This window comes from Gossypium hirsutum, chromosome D05 (genome assembly GCF_007990345.1).
Source record: "Gossypium hirsutum isolate 1008001.06 chromosome D05, Gossypium_hirsutum_v2.1, whole genome shotgun sequence".
In the NCBI taxonomy this organism is placed as follows: domain Eukaryota; kingdom Viridiplantae; phylum Streptophyta; class Magnoliopsida; order Malvales; family Malvaceae; genus Gossypium; species Gossypium hirsutum.
In genome coordinates this window covers 14,210,812-14,229,126 of record NC_053441.1, presented here as the reverse complement: position 1 = coordinate 14,229,126, position 18,315 = coordinate 14,210,812, and the positions used below count along the sequence as shown (strand labels likewise).

Sequence of the window (18,315 nt, the reverse complement as noted above, 5' to 3'; positions counted from 1 at the left end):
CTTGATATCACATATCTATAACAACACTTGTCATAAGTACATATTAATTTCAATGCATTATTGTTGCTCAAACCCACAATAATACTTGACTAGGGGCATTAAAAATAATCATGCTGTTATTAGGACTTATATCATTATATAATTTATTTAACACAATAATAAAGACTGGAAATAATAATGGCAATACCTTTACTAATAAATTAATTAATCAAGCATCTTATTACAATTATCTCATTATTTGATCTTTGGGTATACTTTAACATAAGATGCCCTTTATGAGTTGGATAATGCAAGCTCGATCCCAACATTGAAGATCCTTCATTCCAAGTCTGCATTCGACTTTAGGGGTATGTATCTTTTGTAACTCACTATTGCACATTGGGCAGGTCTTCGTTACCTTCCCAAAAAAAAACTAAAGCACATTTGGTTGATCTTTCTAAGAATTGCATTTGGTAGAATGAAGTGCTTGCATCAAAAGTTCTAAATCTGAAAATAACAAATTGCACTGCAGCCCAACTTGTAATCTTACCCCTCCATTTGATTTTTCTTTTTTGTCTTCGTAGCATTCGCGAAGTTTGCGACCCCCGTTGATGCAACTCTAGCCTTGCGAGGAGAAGCTTGCACAAGTTCAACTCTATCCTGAATAACAACTTCCTCATCACTTGTTGAACACAATATCTAAAATATACTGCTAGATCCAGGTATAGAAACTTTCATTGTTCAATCACTTCTTTACCTTTCTTACTTTTCAACTCGCCTTTCATCTTTTTTATTTTATTTATTTAGCGCACTCAGTATATCAGAAACCAATTTCTCTACTATTACACCTAAGTCTGAATTTGTAGTCATCACAACTGAAGATTCTTTGGGTTTCCAAATTTGAATAGCTTTAACCTGCTTCTTAGGACAAAGTTTCTCATAATGTCCCAAGGTCTTGCACTCAGAACATCAAAGTGGAAACTATGGAACTTCCACCTTAATGAATGAATTGGAGCCATCACTTAGTGTAACATCAATAAATCTAGGCTTAGTTGAGCTAGTAGTTACCTTTACACACACCTTTGCAAATGCCAATTGTTGCCTTCTAGCTATTATAACATCCGTGTAGAGCGGATTCCCAATCGCACTAACGATGTGGTTGAGTCCTTTCTATGTAAACAATTCCAAAAGGATCCTACTCAAATGAGATTTGGATGTGTTGAAATCTAGACTCTTCATGTTTGGAGTTCATCTCCTCAAAATTATTGGAGTTTTTTGAAAAATGCCTAGGGTCGTTCTCAAGTGTCACTATTAAAAAACCGAAGAAGAAACAAGTTACACTTATAGATTTCATGATTAGTTCCCTTTTTTACCTCATAAATGAGTTATCATTTTATAATACTTCAAGATTCGATGGTATCCCAGAAATTGAGCAACCAGAGAAAATTGTCAATATTGGGTACCTTCATCAATTATTTCTTTGAGATGCTTCACTAGCATAATACTTTCCTAGGTGGATAATACTTTAATTTCTGTTCATTTGAAATTGCGAATAATTTCCGCCTTGAATGACAAAAAATTGAAAGAAAAGAATAAAAATTGAAGAAAAATAGAATCAATAGAAAAAAAAAACAAAGAAAAATGGGATTAACCGAAGAAATTAGGGTGAAGGAAATTACCGGCGTTCAATAAAATGATTGATTTTTTTAAAATTTTAATTATTGAAAATTAAGAATCTAAAACATTAGCTACAGATAATTGACAACCTTTTGAGCTTTATAATATTGAAATTTTATTTTATTTCATGTAAATCCGATTTGTGATTTCAAATCAATCCGGTAGTTGCATGTGCATCAATGCAAAATCCATTTTTCTTGAGGTCCAAGCATTGACATCCTTAATTAAGGAAACCAATTTCAACTATAACAACATTTTGTTATTATAAGGCCACATGCTTCAACATTTAAAACGAATTAAAGGGTTAATTAAAATTAACCAAAGAAAGATGGGAGAGTATGATGCAAATGCGGCGGGTAGTGGGTACGGGTAGAAAGCTTCGTAGGCCAATGCAAGTTAATGCATTTGATGAATGGGGTTCAGGGCTTCAGCCGCATCAAATTCCCCTAAAGATTTCAACTCGTATGAATTAAATTATTAAAATATTAAATTTATCACTCTAATATTCTGTATTTTCATTTTAATATGTATAATTTATTATCTCCATTAATTATATATATTAATAATGTTATTAATTGAGTTAGTGTTATAAGTCAACTCGATATTAACTCACAATTGTTAACAAAATCATGATAAATAATTGTAGCGTATTTAGTATTGTTTATCTGATGAATTTATGTGTGTAAATTTCGTTTTACTCATAATTTAATCTACTTTTTATTTTAATATTGTACATACTTTATGTGTTATTATGATTAATTAGTTTTAAACCATATATTTTATTATTTATTTTATGTTATTTTTAAACAAACATCTATGTTCTAAATCTGTGGTTTCACGCACATACTTGTTTGATAGGATTTCTAGTATTAATAATGTTATTGATTGAGATGGTGTCACAAAATAACTCGAGACTGACTTAAGATTGATGACAACACAATTATAAACAATTTAACCTATTTTTTACATTTTAATATCGTGAATATTTTGTAACACCCCCAACCCTTATCCCTCGCCGTAACCGAGTTACGGAACATTATCGGAGTTTACAAACCAAACAGACATAAATTTTAAACATTTCATATCATCAAAACAAGTCATCAAAGTATCATTTTAATCCAAATTATAAACATACCAAATCCAAATCAATTTGCCTAGTTCATGAACACTTAAATACAAAATTAAATTCACATGCACCTATCTAGATTTAGTTCAATTAATCATGCCATAATATGGTTTAAAAAAGAAACACATATTTATATGTATAAAACCAACCAAAATTAAACTTATAACCTCATTTACAATCAAACCACAAAATAACTATTATTTAGACACCCTAGGTACATACCGGCACAAAGGATAAACATCGCCACATTTGAGTTCGGGATCGTTATTGGATGCTGAATCCGCGATCAAAAGTTAAGTACCTAACTTGTGCACGGGAAACAAAACCGTAAGCTGAGTAAAATTCAGTGGTAATTCTATAATCCGAATATTTAAAGATAAGAAATTACAAATATACAATTGAAATATAAACACAAATTTATATTTAATTACTACAACAACCTAATCATATTTCATTTGTTTCACAAATATCTCAATTCTCATACTTGCTATATAAATAGCTTTTCACAATTTATTTCACATTTCATTATACAATTGCAATATCCATTCCATAGTCATTTCATGAGTATATAACTCATATATTCCATATATTTGCAACATATTTCACATTCTATTTTCAATTCACTATTTCACTTCCATTTCTCATACCATACCATTTGAATATCAATTATAATACTTTATTATTCATTTATCCCTATTAACACGACTTGGACTCGGACGGATACATGAATCTAACCAAAACACACCAGTTTAGCACCCAGTGCCTCATTAGATAATTCGAAGTAATAAATTGGCACCCAGTGTCTCATCGGTTAAACCGAAATAAATTGACGCCCAGTGCCTTATTGAATTAATTCGAAGTATAGTAAATTGACACCTAGTGTCTCATCGACTCAAAGTCGAAGAAATCCCTGAACTCTTCCAATCCTATGGCATGCCATCTATATCCGACTCAGCTCGATACAGTTAATAGGGTTTAAATTTGACATTTCAAAAACAACCAATAACCAATATCAATTTTTCATATAATCCCATAAATTCAATTCAAATCAAATAATCAATACAATCATAATATATATACCAATTCAATCAATTTCCATCAACTTTAATTCAATTCAATATCAAAATACCAAATACTCACCTCAACCACTTACCATAAGCATTAAATCAAAATACAATAATTAATAATTAGATTTGGATTATAGAAATACAAATCAGAAATTCCGAGCTATTCCACGTCGACTTTATCTTTCCCCTTTTTAATCCAGGATTTTGGTACGACGTTAGCTACGGAATTAAAACAGTTAAAATTCATCAATACAATACAATTCAATTTCATATTGCATATTTTAATTTTTACTCAATATTTGTCTAAATTTCAATTTAGTCCCTAAACCGAGGCTAATTTTATTTCTTCACAATCAATTCTACATTTTCATTCAATTTCCACTTTAAACTAGATTTAACTCTCTAATTTCACTTAAATCCATAAATTTTAATTTTTTCACAATTTAATCCCTATTACTCAAAATTTATTCTACAATTCAATCCTTTTTCACTTCTAACTTAAAAATCTATCAATTTAATCCCAAATACTAAAATTATTCAACATAGACAACACTTAAAACTCAATAATTTCTAAAATTTTGACATGGGTCGGATAGTATTTAATACCGGAATTCTAAAAACATAAAAATTAAAAGAAAAAATGGACTAAATTGACTAGCCAATTGAGCTTTAAACAATTGAAACCCTTAGCCTTTCTTTCTTTTCTTTTTTTTCTTTCTTTTTCCCTTCTGTTTCGTTTCACTTTCTATTTCTTTTTCTTTCATTTATTTGTTTTATTATACATTATTATATTGTTTTGTTTTATTATAATATAATATAATATAATATAATATATACTTAATACTTAAGTAAATATTATTAACTTAAAGTTTTATAATGATTTCACAAGGAAAATCTATCTTATGCCGTCCCATAAAGAAACAATGGCATAATTGTTTCTTTAATCTTTTTAATTTTTCTTTAGTCTATAATTTAACTTTTACCCTATAACTAATTTAGTCTTTATACCTAATTTACTTTTAATTCAAGTAAATTCACTTAACCGAAACCTAATTAACTACACAACTGGCTTCGTAGTCCGATTTAAGGGAACAGAGTCCCGGGAATGCACTTTTCTTTAAATATGATTCTTTTTAATTAATTAACTATCAAAATGTTAAAATTTCTTAACGAAACTTTAATATCACCTTAATGACGCTCCGTAAATATTTATAAAAATATTTACGGTTCAGTTTATAAAAACAAGGTTTCGATACATTATTTTCTAAAGCCACTTGAACTTAATAAATCACTTACATAACATAAATTATCAAATCAAAAACCCTTTTAAAAATCACATTTGACTCGTAAATATTAAATAATATATTTACGAACTTACTTGTCGAATTTGGTGGCCCTGAAGCCATTGTTTCCGACACTACTAAAAAAAGGACTATTATATATTTCATGTGTTATTATTACACATGCAACATTAAAGTTTTGACATGTGTTTATTTTTTAAAATATATATTTTTTAATAATTTATTATAACCCTATAGAATATTTATCGACTCTCTAACTCTGTTTGTAAAATTTAAAAACTCCATTAATAATGTACCAAATATTTTTTTTAAAATTTTTTTAGAAGTTATTAATAAACATATGAGTTAGTATTTACTATATTAGTTTATTCTACAGTCATCTTAATAAATTGTCATATTTTTTTTAAAATATTCTTTTAATATAATTTTATAAAATTTAAAACTCACTGATGTCGTACCAAATATTTTTTTTAATTTATTAACTTTTTAAGGTAATTAATATATTAGTTAAGCTCTACAAAATTATTAAATTTTATTATCTGATGTATTTAGCTGACACTTTCATTTGTCAAAAATTTACGATATTTTCCCATAATGGGCTTCCCCTGTATGGGTTCTTTTATACCTTTCTCTGATAATTAAAAAAAAATAAAAGGGTAAACTACACATTTGACCATCCAACTTTTATAAGCTTTCATTTTGGGCAGAAAAAATAAAAATAAAATTACTAATTAGGCACTGCTATTAACAACCGTTTCCATTTTAGTCATCCAACTTTAATAAATTTTTATTTTGATCATCTGACCTTAATTCTATGTTACTATACACTCATTTTAGTTACCCAACTTTAATGCGTTGGCATTTTAGTCACTCATTTTATCTTTTTAAAAATTAATTTTATTTTTTATTTTTTCCTTTTTAGGATTAATAAAATTACCTGAGTTTTATAAGGAATTAATAAAATAAAATAAATTTTTAAAAAGTAAATGATTGACCAAAATGAAAATTTATTAAAGTTGAGTGACTAAAATGAGTGAATAATAACATTGAGTTAACGGGGTGACCAAAATGAAAACTTATTAAAATTTGGTGACTAATGTAACACCCCTTACCCGTATTCGATACCAGAATAGGGTACGAGGCATTACCAGAACACAAACGCTTGTAAACGTATTTAACCGTATTATAAAATTTCATCTAAATTAAAACTTTCAAAAAAATTTTAACATGCTTTTATAATTCTTCACAATATACCCTCAAAATATTATATTCATAATAAATAAGGCCTATGAGACCCGATACATACCCATGCAATTCAATGCTTCATTTCTATTTTATTCAGTTCACAATTTCTCCTGCTCACAATTCAAATCATATCACTAGCAATTTCCATTTAATTCACGTACAATTCAATATTAGTAAGTTTAATACTAATACGTATTTACCATTTAACTCAATGTTTTTCGATTATACCATTCATTAACACATTTATGAAATTCTCAATTTTGCAATGAAAATATCACTTTATCTTAAATAACAACATCAATTCAACTCATCATCCCCTTTTTCGTCATTTTTCACTTCAAATATGAAATTACTATTTCATTACCTTTCCACACCCGTTTCCTATGCATATCACATAAGACATAAACATATTGTTTAACCATAGTCGCAAGCTAGTGCATTTAAGCATAATTCTTTTTGGAACTAACCACATGATAAACTATTTCACTAGAGATTACATAATTTAAACCTTACCACCCCTGTCATGATCACAAGCATATTTCCATTTAGGCACTTACCATTTCAATGCATAACTCATAAGTTTAACGTGGCACAATCCAGCCAAAACTTGGTCAAAGCCTAAGCATGTACATCAAATATGTTAACCAAATAAACATATAGCATAAACATTATGAGCATGGATGAGCACAACATTTATTAATGTATCAAACTTACCAACATGTGTTAATTCATAAACCATTCAACACATTACTTCAAGCTAAATCATATTCCAAATATACCATACACACATATTATGAAACTTTATTTTCCCACATGAGCTTAAATCATGACCAATAATGCTCAAATATAAGCATCATTTCTATTTCATCGTTTATCAATTATAATCGAGCATATTACTAATTATACACAAATCATTCATATATTTCTCAATTTTCCTCCTCCTCCTCTCCATTCCGCATCCTTAATGTGTATAACACACTTAAACAACATTATTCATACTTTCATTATTTTCCTGTATGTAAATTCAAACTGTCTGTCTGAGCCAGAGTCACTAATTTATTTATATCTCGAGCTAACAAGCTCCAAATTAAGATCCATTAATTTTCCCTGAAACCAGACTCATATATCTTCTTACCATAAAATTTTCATAATTTTTTGCTTATCCAATAAGTACAGTTTATTCTTTAAAATTCCCCTATTTCATTGTTCGACAGTTCTGACATTTCTTCACTAAAAATTAGTTATTTCATAGTATAGAATTCGGATAATGTTCTCATTTGTTTATTTTGAAAATATACTCATTTAGGATTCTAAACATATAAATTTTATCCCATAATTATTTTTGTACAATTTTTAATGATTTTCCAAAGTCAGAACAGGGGATTCCAAAATCATTCTAGCCCTATCTCACTAAAATTCGAATATCTCATAATATAAAATTTATTTGCTTACTCTGTCTCTTTTATGTGAAAATAGATTCATTCAGATTTAATTTCATATCTTATTCACTCTCTAATTCGATTTCCACCATTTTTGGTGATTTTTCAAATTCATACAACTGCTGTTGTCCAAAACTGTTTTGTTGCTAAATTTACTCTTTCATAATTTCACTTACTCCATTGCATCTTACCGATAGTTTGATCAAATATCAAGCACATTTTTCATAAATTTTCACAGTTATACCTGCAATCATTCATCACATAGTCATATTCAATTACAATTAGTCTTTACTTGATCTCATGTATTTTCATTTAGTCAATTTCCCGATGAACACTTCGGAATAATAACAGATACACGGTGGATCAGCACATAGCACCACCCTTATAGTCAATGATACTCGGTGGAATCAGCACATAGCAACCACCTTCATAATCAATAGTACCCGGTGGAATCAGCATACAACAACCACCTTTATAATCAATGATACCTGGTGGAATCTGTAACACCCCAAATCCGGTCTAAATGTTATGACCGAATCTGGCGATGTCACATTGTAACACCCCTTACCCGTATTCGACGCCGGAATAGGGTACGAGACATTACCAGAACAAATACACTTATAAACATGTTAAACCGAGTTATAAAATTTCATTCAAATTTAAACTCTTCAAATTTTTAACATGCTTTTATAAATCTTCACGATATAACTTCAAAATACTATATTTGTAACAAATAGGGCTTCTGAGACCCAATGCATACTCATGCAATTCAATACTTCATTTCCATTTCATTTAATTCATGATTCTCATGTTCACGATTCAATTCAATTTCTCAATCCAATATACATTTCAATACCATAATAATTCATTTAATTCAAATCATGTCATTTGCAATTTCCATTTAATTCACGTACAATTCAATTTTATTAAGTTCAATACTAATATATATTTATCGTTTAACTTAACGTCCCCTTTTTGCATCATTTTACACTTCAAGCATGAATCTAGTATTTCATTTCCTTTCCACTCCCGTTTCCTATGCATATCACACAAGATATAAACATTACACTCAACCATAGTTGCAAGCTAGTCTTTTTGAAGACTAACCACATGATAAATCATCTTAATAAAGATTACAAACTTTAAACATTACCACCCTTTTATGATCACAAGCATATTTCCATCTAGACATTTACCATCTCAATGCATAATTTTATAAATTTAATGTGGCGTAATCCAGCCACAACTTGGCCAAAGCCTAAGCATACACACCAAACATATGCTAGCCAAATAAACATATAGTATAAGCATTATAAGCATGGATAAGCACCACATTTATTTATGTATCAAACTTATCAACATGAGTTAATTCATAAACCATTACTGACATTGCTACATACCAAATCATATGCCAAGTATACCACATACACATACTATGAAACTTTATTTTCTCACATGAACTTTAACTATAACTAATAATGCACAATTATAAACATCATTTCTTTTCAATCGTTTATCGATTATAATCGAGCACATGGCTAATTATACACAAATCATTCATATGTTCTTCCAATTTTCCTCCTCCTCCTCTCCATTCCACATCCTTAATGTGTATAACACACTTAAACAACATTAATTACAATTTCACTATTCACTCACATGTATATTCAAAGCTGTCTATTCGAGTCAGAGTCACTAAATTATTTTTACCTGAAGCTACAGAACTCCAAATTAATATCCGTAAATTTTCTCGAAAACTAGGTTCACATATCTTCTTAACATAAAATTTTTAGAATTTTTGGTTTAGCCAAATAGTACAGTTTATTCTTTAAAGTTTCCCCTGTTTCATAGCTCGATAGTTCTAATCTCTCTTCACTTAAAATTAATTATCTCATTGTAAAGAATTCAGATATTGTTTCTGTTTCTTTATCTTGAAAATAGATTCACTGAGGATTCTAAACATAAGAAATTTATCCCATAATTATTTTTTACCATTTTTGACAATTTTCCAAAGTCAAAATAGGGGATTCCGAACTCATTCTGACTATGTCTAACTAAACTTCAAATATCTCAAAATATATAACTCTTTTGCTTGCTCTGTTTCTTTTATGTGAAAATAGACTCATTCAGCTTCAATTTCATATATTGTTCAGCCTCTAATTCAATATCCATCATTTTTGGTGATTTTTCAAAGTCACACAACTGTTGTTGTGTAAACTGTTTTATTGCTAAATATACTCTTTCATAATTTCACTTTTTCACTTTCAATCACAATTCAATTCAAAATTCACTTTTCCATTTCTAAGTCGATATTCAATTCAATTCCACACCTATATTCATTATTCAATTATACTTAGTCAATTTCCCGATGAACACTTCGGAATAATAACAGATACTCGGTGGATTTAGCACATAGCAACCCCCTTATTAATCAATGATGTCCGGTGGAATCAGCACATAGCAACCACCTTACTAATCAATGATGTTCAGTTCACATAGTAGCCTGCATATAGTACTACACATGTGACCATTACCATCTGATACACGTAGTAGCCTGCACATAGTACTACACACGTGATCGAAACTATCCAGTACGCATAATAGCCTGCACATAGTACTACACATGCGACCTATCATTCCGGTACACATAGTAGCCTGCACATAGTACTACACACGTGACCATTACTTTCACTTTTACATAGTGGCCTACACACAATCCGTGTCAGACATGTGATCATTTCTGTCATTTCATTCGTATCCCTTTTTATTCCAAAGGTTCATTCAGGAATTTTTCACTTTTTCTCACTTTTCTTTTTATCGATCAATTTCAATTTCTCGTTTTTCTTGATTTATAACAATACATTTAACTTATATAACCTTCACACTATTCATTCCAGTCCAAAAATCATACTTTGGAAAATTACAATTTTGCCCCTAAAGTTTCACAAAATTACAATTTTGCCCCTAGGCTCATAAAATAATTTTTATTCATTTTCCTTGCATTTTAGGCCTAGCTGAACCATTTTCATAACTATAGCATTCCACAATACTCACTTATTCACACACTTGTGACATATTTTATAACTTTTACAAATTAATCCTTTTAGTCATTTTCATCGAAAATTACTTAGTACAAATCGTTTATCACACTCCAAACATTCATATTTTTCCATAAAACATCAAAATACATGCATATCATTCATGGGTAAATTTTTAAACACAAACCCTAGTTCAAAACAATGGTAAAAATAGGTAAATCTTGTTACAAGGATTTCAAAAACGTAAAAATCATTAAAAACGGGGATAGAACAGACTTACAATCGAACTTGGAAGCTTGAAAAACCCTAGCCATGGTTTCTCCATGCAATTTTCGGCCTAGGGGTTGAAGACGGAAAAAAATTGGCTTTTAAATTTTTTTTCAATTCATTTTAATAACTAAATGACCAAAATGCCCTTAATGAAAAACTTTGGAAACATGCCTAACCATACCCATTTTTGTCCACCAACTTAACCAATGGTCTAATTACCATAGAAAGACCTCCAATTTAAAATTTCATAACAATTGGACACCTCTAACATATAGAACTCAACTTTTGCACTTTTTACAATTTAGTCCTTTTGACTAAATTGAGTACCCAAACGTCAAAATTTTCGAACGAAATTTTAACGTAAATCATTTTGTGAAATCGTAAACCATAAAAATATAATGAAAATATTTTTTTTCTCATCGAATTTGTGGTCCCGAAACCACTATTCCGACTAGCCTAAATTCGGGCTGTTACAGAATCAGCACACAGCAACCACCTTTATAATCAATGGTACCCGGTACACGTAGTAGCCTGCACATAGTACTACACACGTGACCATTACTATCTCTTTCACATAGTGGCTTGCACACAGCCTGTGCCACACATGTGATCATTATTGTCACTTCATTCGTATCTTTTCTATTTTGGAGGTTCAACCGAGAAATTTCTCACTTTTCTTTTTCACTGATCAAAGTCAATTTCTAGTCTTTCTTGATTTATAATAACACATTTAACTTACTTAACACTCACATTATTCAATTTAGTCCAAAAATCACTTTTGAAAAAATTACATTTTTTCCCCTAGGCTCGTAAAATAATTTTTATTCAATTTACTTGCATTTTAGGCCTAGCCGAACCATTTTCATAACTATAGCAGTCTACAATTCTCCCTTATTCGCACACTTGTGACATATTTTATAACTTTTACAAATTAATCCTTTTAGGCATTTTCAACGAAAATCACTTAGTAAAAGACATTCATCACACTCCAAACATTCATATTCTTCCATAAAACATCAAAATAAATGCATATAATTCATGGGTAAATTTTTAAACACAAACCCTAGTTCAAAATAATGGTAAAAATAGGTAAATCTTGTTACGAGGATTTCAAAAACGTAAAAATCATTAAAAACAGGGCTAGAACGGACTTACAATCGAACTTGGATGCTTGAAAAACCCTAGCCATGGTTTCTCCATGCAATTTTCGGCCTAGGGGTTGAAGACGGACAAAAATTGGCTTTTCAATTTGTTTTTAATTCATTTTAATAACTAAATGACCAAAATACCCTTAATGAAAACTTTGGAAACATGCCTAACTGTCCACCAAATTAACCAATGGTCTAATTACCATATAAGGACCTCCAATTTAAAATTTCATAACAATTGGACACCTCTAACATGTAGATTTCAACTTTAGCATTTTTTACAGTTTAGTCCTTTTGACTAAATTGAGTGCCCAAATGTCGAAATTTTTGAACAAAATTTTCGTAAAATCATTTTGTGAAATCGTAGACCATAAAAATATAATAAAAATAAATTTTATTCTCGTCGGATTTGTGGTCCCAAAACCACTGTTCCGACTAGGCCCAAAATTGGGCTGTTACAACTAAAATGAATACAGTTGTTAATGACAGCGCCAATTTGCAAATTTTTTTATTTTTAATATCCAAAATAAAAACTTATGAAAATTGTATGTCCAATTGTAGGATTTACCAAAAATAAAAGCACCCACGATGGCAAACCCCGTAATTTTTTTAAAAAAAGGAGCACAAATTGTAATGATAAAAGAAATAGTGGGTTCAAATTCTAATATCACATCTCACCATCCTTCAAAAGTTTGATGTAAGAGAATGTAACTAAAGATCAACCATTCAAAGCTTTATTATATGACGATTATTTCTTTAATTTTATACTCATTTTACTTTACCTCAATAAGCTAATAACATTAGCTTTCAAGTAAATTGGTGGTTGAGTCACCAGTCCAAAAAAACAAACCAAAAGTGGTTGAGTCCTAAATTCAGAACAAAAGAAAAAAGTGTCCATGTTTAGTTGCAAATAGTGGTTCAGGGGTCACCATTGGAGTACTTGCAGCTGTGTCATAATGGCATTACTAACAAATTTTGATTAATTAACATACACTGCACGCTATATAACATATATATGTTCACGATGAATATGAAATGCCTATACAAGTTAAAATATTTACATGGTATCCAGAACGATAAAATTCTACTTTTGTGGATTCACATCATCATTTTCTTTCACAAACATAATGTGTCTTCTCCGACAACTTATTCGCTCATCCTGTTGCTATCTCACTGTACTTTTTCCATACAGCAGAATTTTGGAGCTGGGAGAGAGAGGAAATGATAAACTAATCTGTTCTGAAACTGTCAATTTTTTAAAGGAAAGTTGGGACACCCACATTAATTTCTCCCATTAGATTATGCTTTCGATGTAACGGGCACTTGAAGCTGCCTCAACTTGAGTGTCCAGACTCTGATCCATACCTCTATTATGGCAACACATTTTCAATTCGATTGGCTTGAAAACTTTTCAATCTCTGTTTATTTGTTTATAACTTTGTCTTTTTTTCTGGTGATGAATAGCTCTGCAAACAACTTAAAATAAACAGGAATCTGCTCCAGGCACCAGCCATCCCCCCATTTTTGTGTGTGATGATATCGAAAAGCAAATAGAGTTCTGAAATTTACAGTGAAAATTTTATATATTTATAATATAGGCCCATAGCTCACTGCATAAGGCAAAAATGTTAACACGTTTATGGATCTTCATCCTCACCATATATATCTCAACTGTTTATATATATATATTATTTTATTTAATCTTGTGGCTGTTTCCTCTTAATAGTGGCTCCACATCTTTTCTCTTATTGGGTGTAAAATATAATTTTATATATTCCGTGTTGGGACATCCCTTCATTAATTAGTAACCACCTCATCTTCTGATAATTAATGTGTATATATATATACGCAGTAGCATTAACTTGTTAGGGAAATAATTAGAGCAGAGTGTTTATCTCAACTTTAAATCTAAAATGCTAAACCCCATAAGTAGCTTACCACGTCTATGAGATTAACATTTCATAGTATCATGTAATTGTCGACCAAAGTCATGGACACGAAACAACCAAATTTGTAGCAGAAGCTTCTTACTTTCAAGTTTCAACACACTCAATCACTTTTGGGTAATCAAATGGGAAAAAAACCCGTTTTACAAGACTTCAATAATAGTCGTTTTGGACAAGTTTTAGTGACACAACATAGTTACTACTATGTATAAAAAATGTTCAGTACAACGTTTTCAACTGCTAATTTACCAAAGCAAAATTTTGTCAAAAGGATACTGTTTCCCGATATGTAAAAAGCCTCTGACTAATTTTAATTTGGCAAATTTTGCTCTGTAATTTGGTAGTTGAGAAGCTAAAGACTAATCAGGAAAGGTTAGGCTTCCAAACTACAGCAACCAAACTAATATAGAAAGGGCGATAAAACACTGTACATTAGTGATGTTGTTGTTTTTTTTTTTTTTTTGTCAAGAAACTTAAACTGCTGCTTGAAGTTGTCCCACTTTCACCTTTGTGACAGACAAAAAATAACGCTGGCTAATGGGAGGCTATATTAAATAAGCATATCCCCCATACACTCAATAATAGTCGATCAGTCCAAAAATTGTTCAGTTCCCACTATCAAACTAGAGGATCACATGGAGTCTTGTCACAAATTTTCTTTTCCTCTTCTTACTCTTCTCTCTCTCTACATGTTTTTTGTTGCTCATGCTGAAGGTTCGCTAACGCCAAGGCCCTTCAACAACAAGATTACGGCTGCTTTTGTCTTTGGAGATTCGACGGTAGATCCTGGGAACAACAACTACGTAAAGACCCTGTTTAGGGGCAATTTTCCTCCTTATGGAAAGGATTTTAGAGACCACGTGCCGACCGGAAGGTTTACTAACGGGAAGCTTTCCACCGATCTCATTGGTAGGTTGATTATCCATTCAAATGAAACATGATATTTGGTACATTATCCTTTGTGGTGCAAGTAAACTTGAGCTGCTTTCATTTGGTACGTTTGGGCAGTTTCTTATGTAGGCATAAAAGAATATTTGCCACCATATTTGGATCCCAACCTTAGCATTGAGGAGCTGATGACAGGAGTTAGCTTCGCCTCCGCCGGCTCTGGATTTGATCCACTTACACCACAGATATCTGTCCGCATCTGATCTCCCTTTTCCCTTTTTTTTCTCTTTGATGTATACGTTATAATGTAGAGTGTGAAAAGCTAACTAAGTTTAAATGTTAATGTGTTGAAATGCAGAGCGTGATTTCATTACCCAAGCAGCTGGAGTATTTTAAAGAGTATAAAAACCGACTGCAATCTGCCATTGGAAATAGAAGAACGGAAGCTATTATCAAAGAAGCTGTGTTTCTCATCAGTTGTGGTACTAATGACTTTGTAGTCAACTATTTCACCTTACCAATTCGACGAAAGAGCTATACCGTCTCAGCTTATCAACAGTTCGTCTTGCAAAGTTTTAAGCAAGTCCTACAGGTTTGGCTTAATTAGAACTACTACAATTATCCAAAGAGATCATAATAATATATTTAACAAATCCAAAATTAATTTCCTATTTTTAACGATACGGAGGAGTAGATTGTTAATAACTAGGGATAACCTACAAATGCTACTAGTTTACCATATATGTTTCATGGTATATAACTTATTCATCTACCTTTTGATGAAGAGGGAGGGGTTGCTTGAGCCGTCCAAAATTTTACTTTTCGACTGTGAGTTACAAGTGGCTACAACATTCCATATATTTTCTGGATAAGAAAAACGCTAGCTAATCAAGGTTGTAGGGATATGGGGCTTGAGTCAAAATTTGACTATTCAAATGTGAGTTACAAATAGTTACCTCCTCCATTCATATATTTGTTGGATAACATAAAAGGTTGCATGGTTGGGTGTATTTTGCTTTGCTCTTTTTACTCAAAAAATAAATATATTGGTCCATATATATTAGATCAAAAAATAAACCAGTTCTTCTATTAAAAATATAAACTATTTCTACTGTTAAAATTTTATTATTGTACATCAGTACGAGTCACGCATAACATGTCATGTGTTATTATATGATTATTTCTTCAGCCACACAAATTTTTAACAGTACAGATAAATAAAATATTTAAAGTTACTGCCGAATTTAAGTAATCTGAACAAATTTGTAATGCACGTAGAAAGGACTGTAAGGAATGTATGGAGTCCTAGCATTAACTACATGGTAAATACCACCACCTTCCAATTCTTCCATTGGTTGACTTACTGCAATCAACTTGCTGGATAGGTATTGGAGGGCAGTGTTTAAGAATAATAGAACAGCCTAGGCCCTAGGGCAGTCTTCAAGCCCTACAACTTGGAAGGCGTTGATTAATTAATTAGTGTGTATATATATGTTTACCGCAGGATTTATGGGATGAAGGAGCTCGGAGAATCGCAGTTACTGGGCTGCCTCCCATGGGTTGTCTGCCGGCTGTGATCACTCTCTATTCTGAAAACGCCATCCTCGAACGTGGTTGCATAGAAAAGTTATCTCAAGTAGGAATGGAATATAACCAAATGCTCCAAAATGAACTGAATTCCATGCAGGGTAGATTAGCTCATCTGGATTCAAAAATCACTTACGTCGATATTTTCACACCATTGGTTGATATTATTCAAGGGCTCGGAAAACATGGTAAGCATGATCTTCTAATTAAAATATAATGTGTGGTTAATTTCTACGTTGTAATTATATCAGTAACCCAGATTTCGTTCTTCATCTGCTATATATTTATTTTTCCCATTATTTCTCTGCAGATTTCGATGAGGTTAGCCATGGCTGCTGTGGGAGTGGTTATTTAGAAGCAGGATTTTTGTGTAATCCAGGATCATTTGTGTGCAACGACGCATCTAAATATGTATTTTTTGACTCAATTCACCCAACTGAAAAGACATACATCAACTTGTTTATGGCTAGTCGTCCTGTCATCGATTCATTGATCCAGGATTGATATTCGACTGGTGGAGTGATGTATAAATATATAGATATGTATATAATTAAAGCTAATATTACTTTACAAATAATATATATTTTTTGCATGTGTGGGTGGTTTAGTACATTGAATGCTCGGTGACATGTAAATTTAATGCAACAGATACCATTTAGGCTTACATGTGACTGAAAATTTTGCAAAAAGAAAAAAAAATGATTCATAATTAGAGGTTTATCAATTACCAGTGCTTTAAAATTAATGAAATTTGCACTACCATAATTTCGTCCACCATTGACATTTCTATAAGCCACCTACTTTTGTACCATACTCGACCGATTATTTTAGTCAAATTCGACAATTCCAATACAATTTGAAGGCTCCATTAAAATTTGAATCTTATTTTATTGCTAACAATTTTTTAACTGCAGTTGATGCCAATGATAAGATGATGCAGGGCGTTTGGAAACTCGAAAGCGTAAAAATTATATTTACAGTATGAAACTAGTTGACATATCAAGGTCTGAGAGACAAGGCAGTAAATTACCAATAAAATCAGTGGCTAGCCTTCCATTGCTGAACCGTCCAGTCGGGTGGCCTCTGAAGAAGTCTTTCCCATAAGGTAGGAAATTACCCTTAAAGGGCGTAGCAATATAGTTGTTATTCCCTGGATCCACGCTGGAGTCTCCGAATACCACTACGCAAGTCACGTTGAATTTAGCTGTCAGTGTTGGAATATTTTCAAATATTTATAGTATCCCAATAACTATAAATGAATGGGTGTAATTAATCAAAAGATAAAACTTTTGGTCATTGGTCAAAAGTTATATCATTTGATTTTTTAAAAAAGAATTATAACTATTCAAAAAATATTATTTGAATAGTTACAAAATTAAATGAATAATTATTATTATTTATTTATTCATAAAGACACCTATTGAAAGATGTCTCTATGAAGAGACATGAAAATTCCTATAAATAGGAATGGGATTTCATTTGGAAATCATATCAACAAATTCTAATATTATTTCTTCTCTTCCTTCATTTTCTAATATTATTAGATTATTCTATAAAGTATTGCTGCAGAAATCCTTTGTAGAAATTGAGTTTTTGTTATACAT

At 31.0% G+C, this 18,315-nt stretch overlaps 1 protein-coding gene across 1 annotated transcript; it reads left to right on the top strand.

Moving 5' to 3' along the window:
* Nucleotides 1-14,611: 14,611 nt before the first annotated feature.
* LOC107943698 (GDSL esterase/lipase At5g45960) lies at nucleotides 14,612-17,303 on the top strand. The gene is made up of 5 exons (XM_016877480.2): nucleotides 14,612-15,145; nucleotides 15,245-15,375; nucleotides 15,483-15,716; nucleotides 16,629-16,899; nucleotides 17,022-17,303. The coding sequence occupies exons 1-5, from the start codon at nucleotides 14,872-14,874 to the stop codon at nucleotides 17,213-17,215; spliced, it is 1,104 nt and encodes a 367-aa protein (XP_016732969.1). The 5' UTR covers nucleotides 14,612-14,871; the 3' UTR covers nucleotides 17,216-17,303.
* Nucleotides 17,304-18,315: the final 1,012 nt, after the last annotated feature.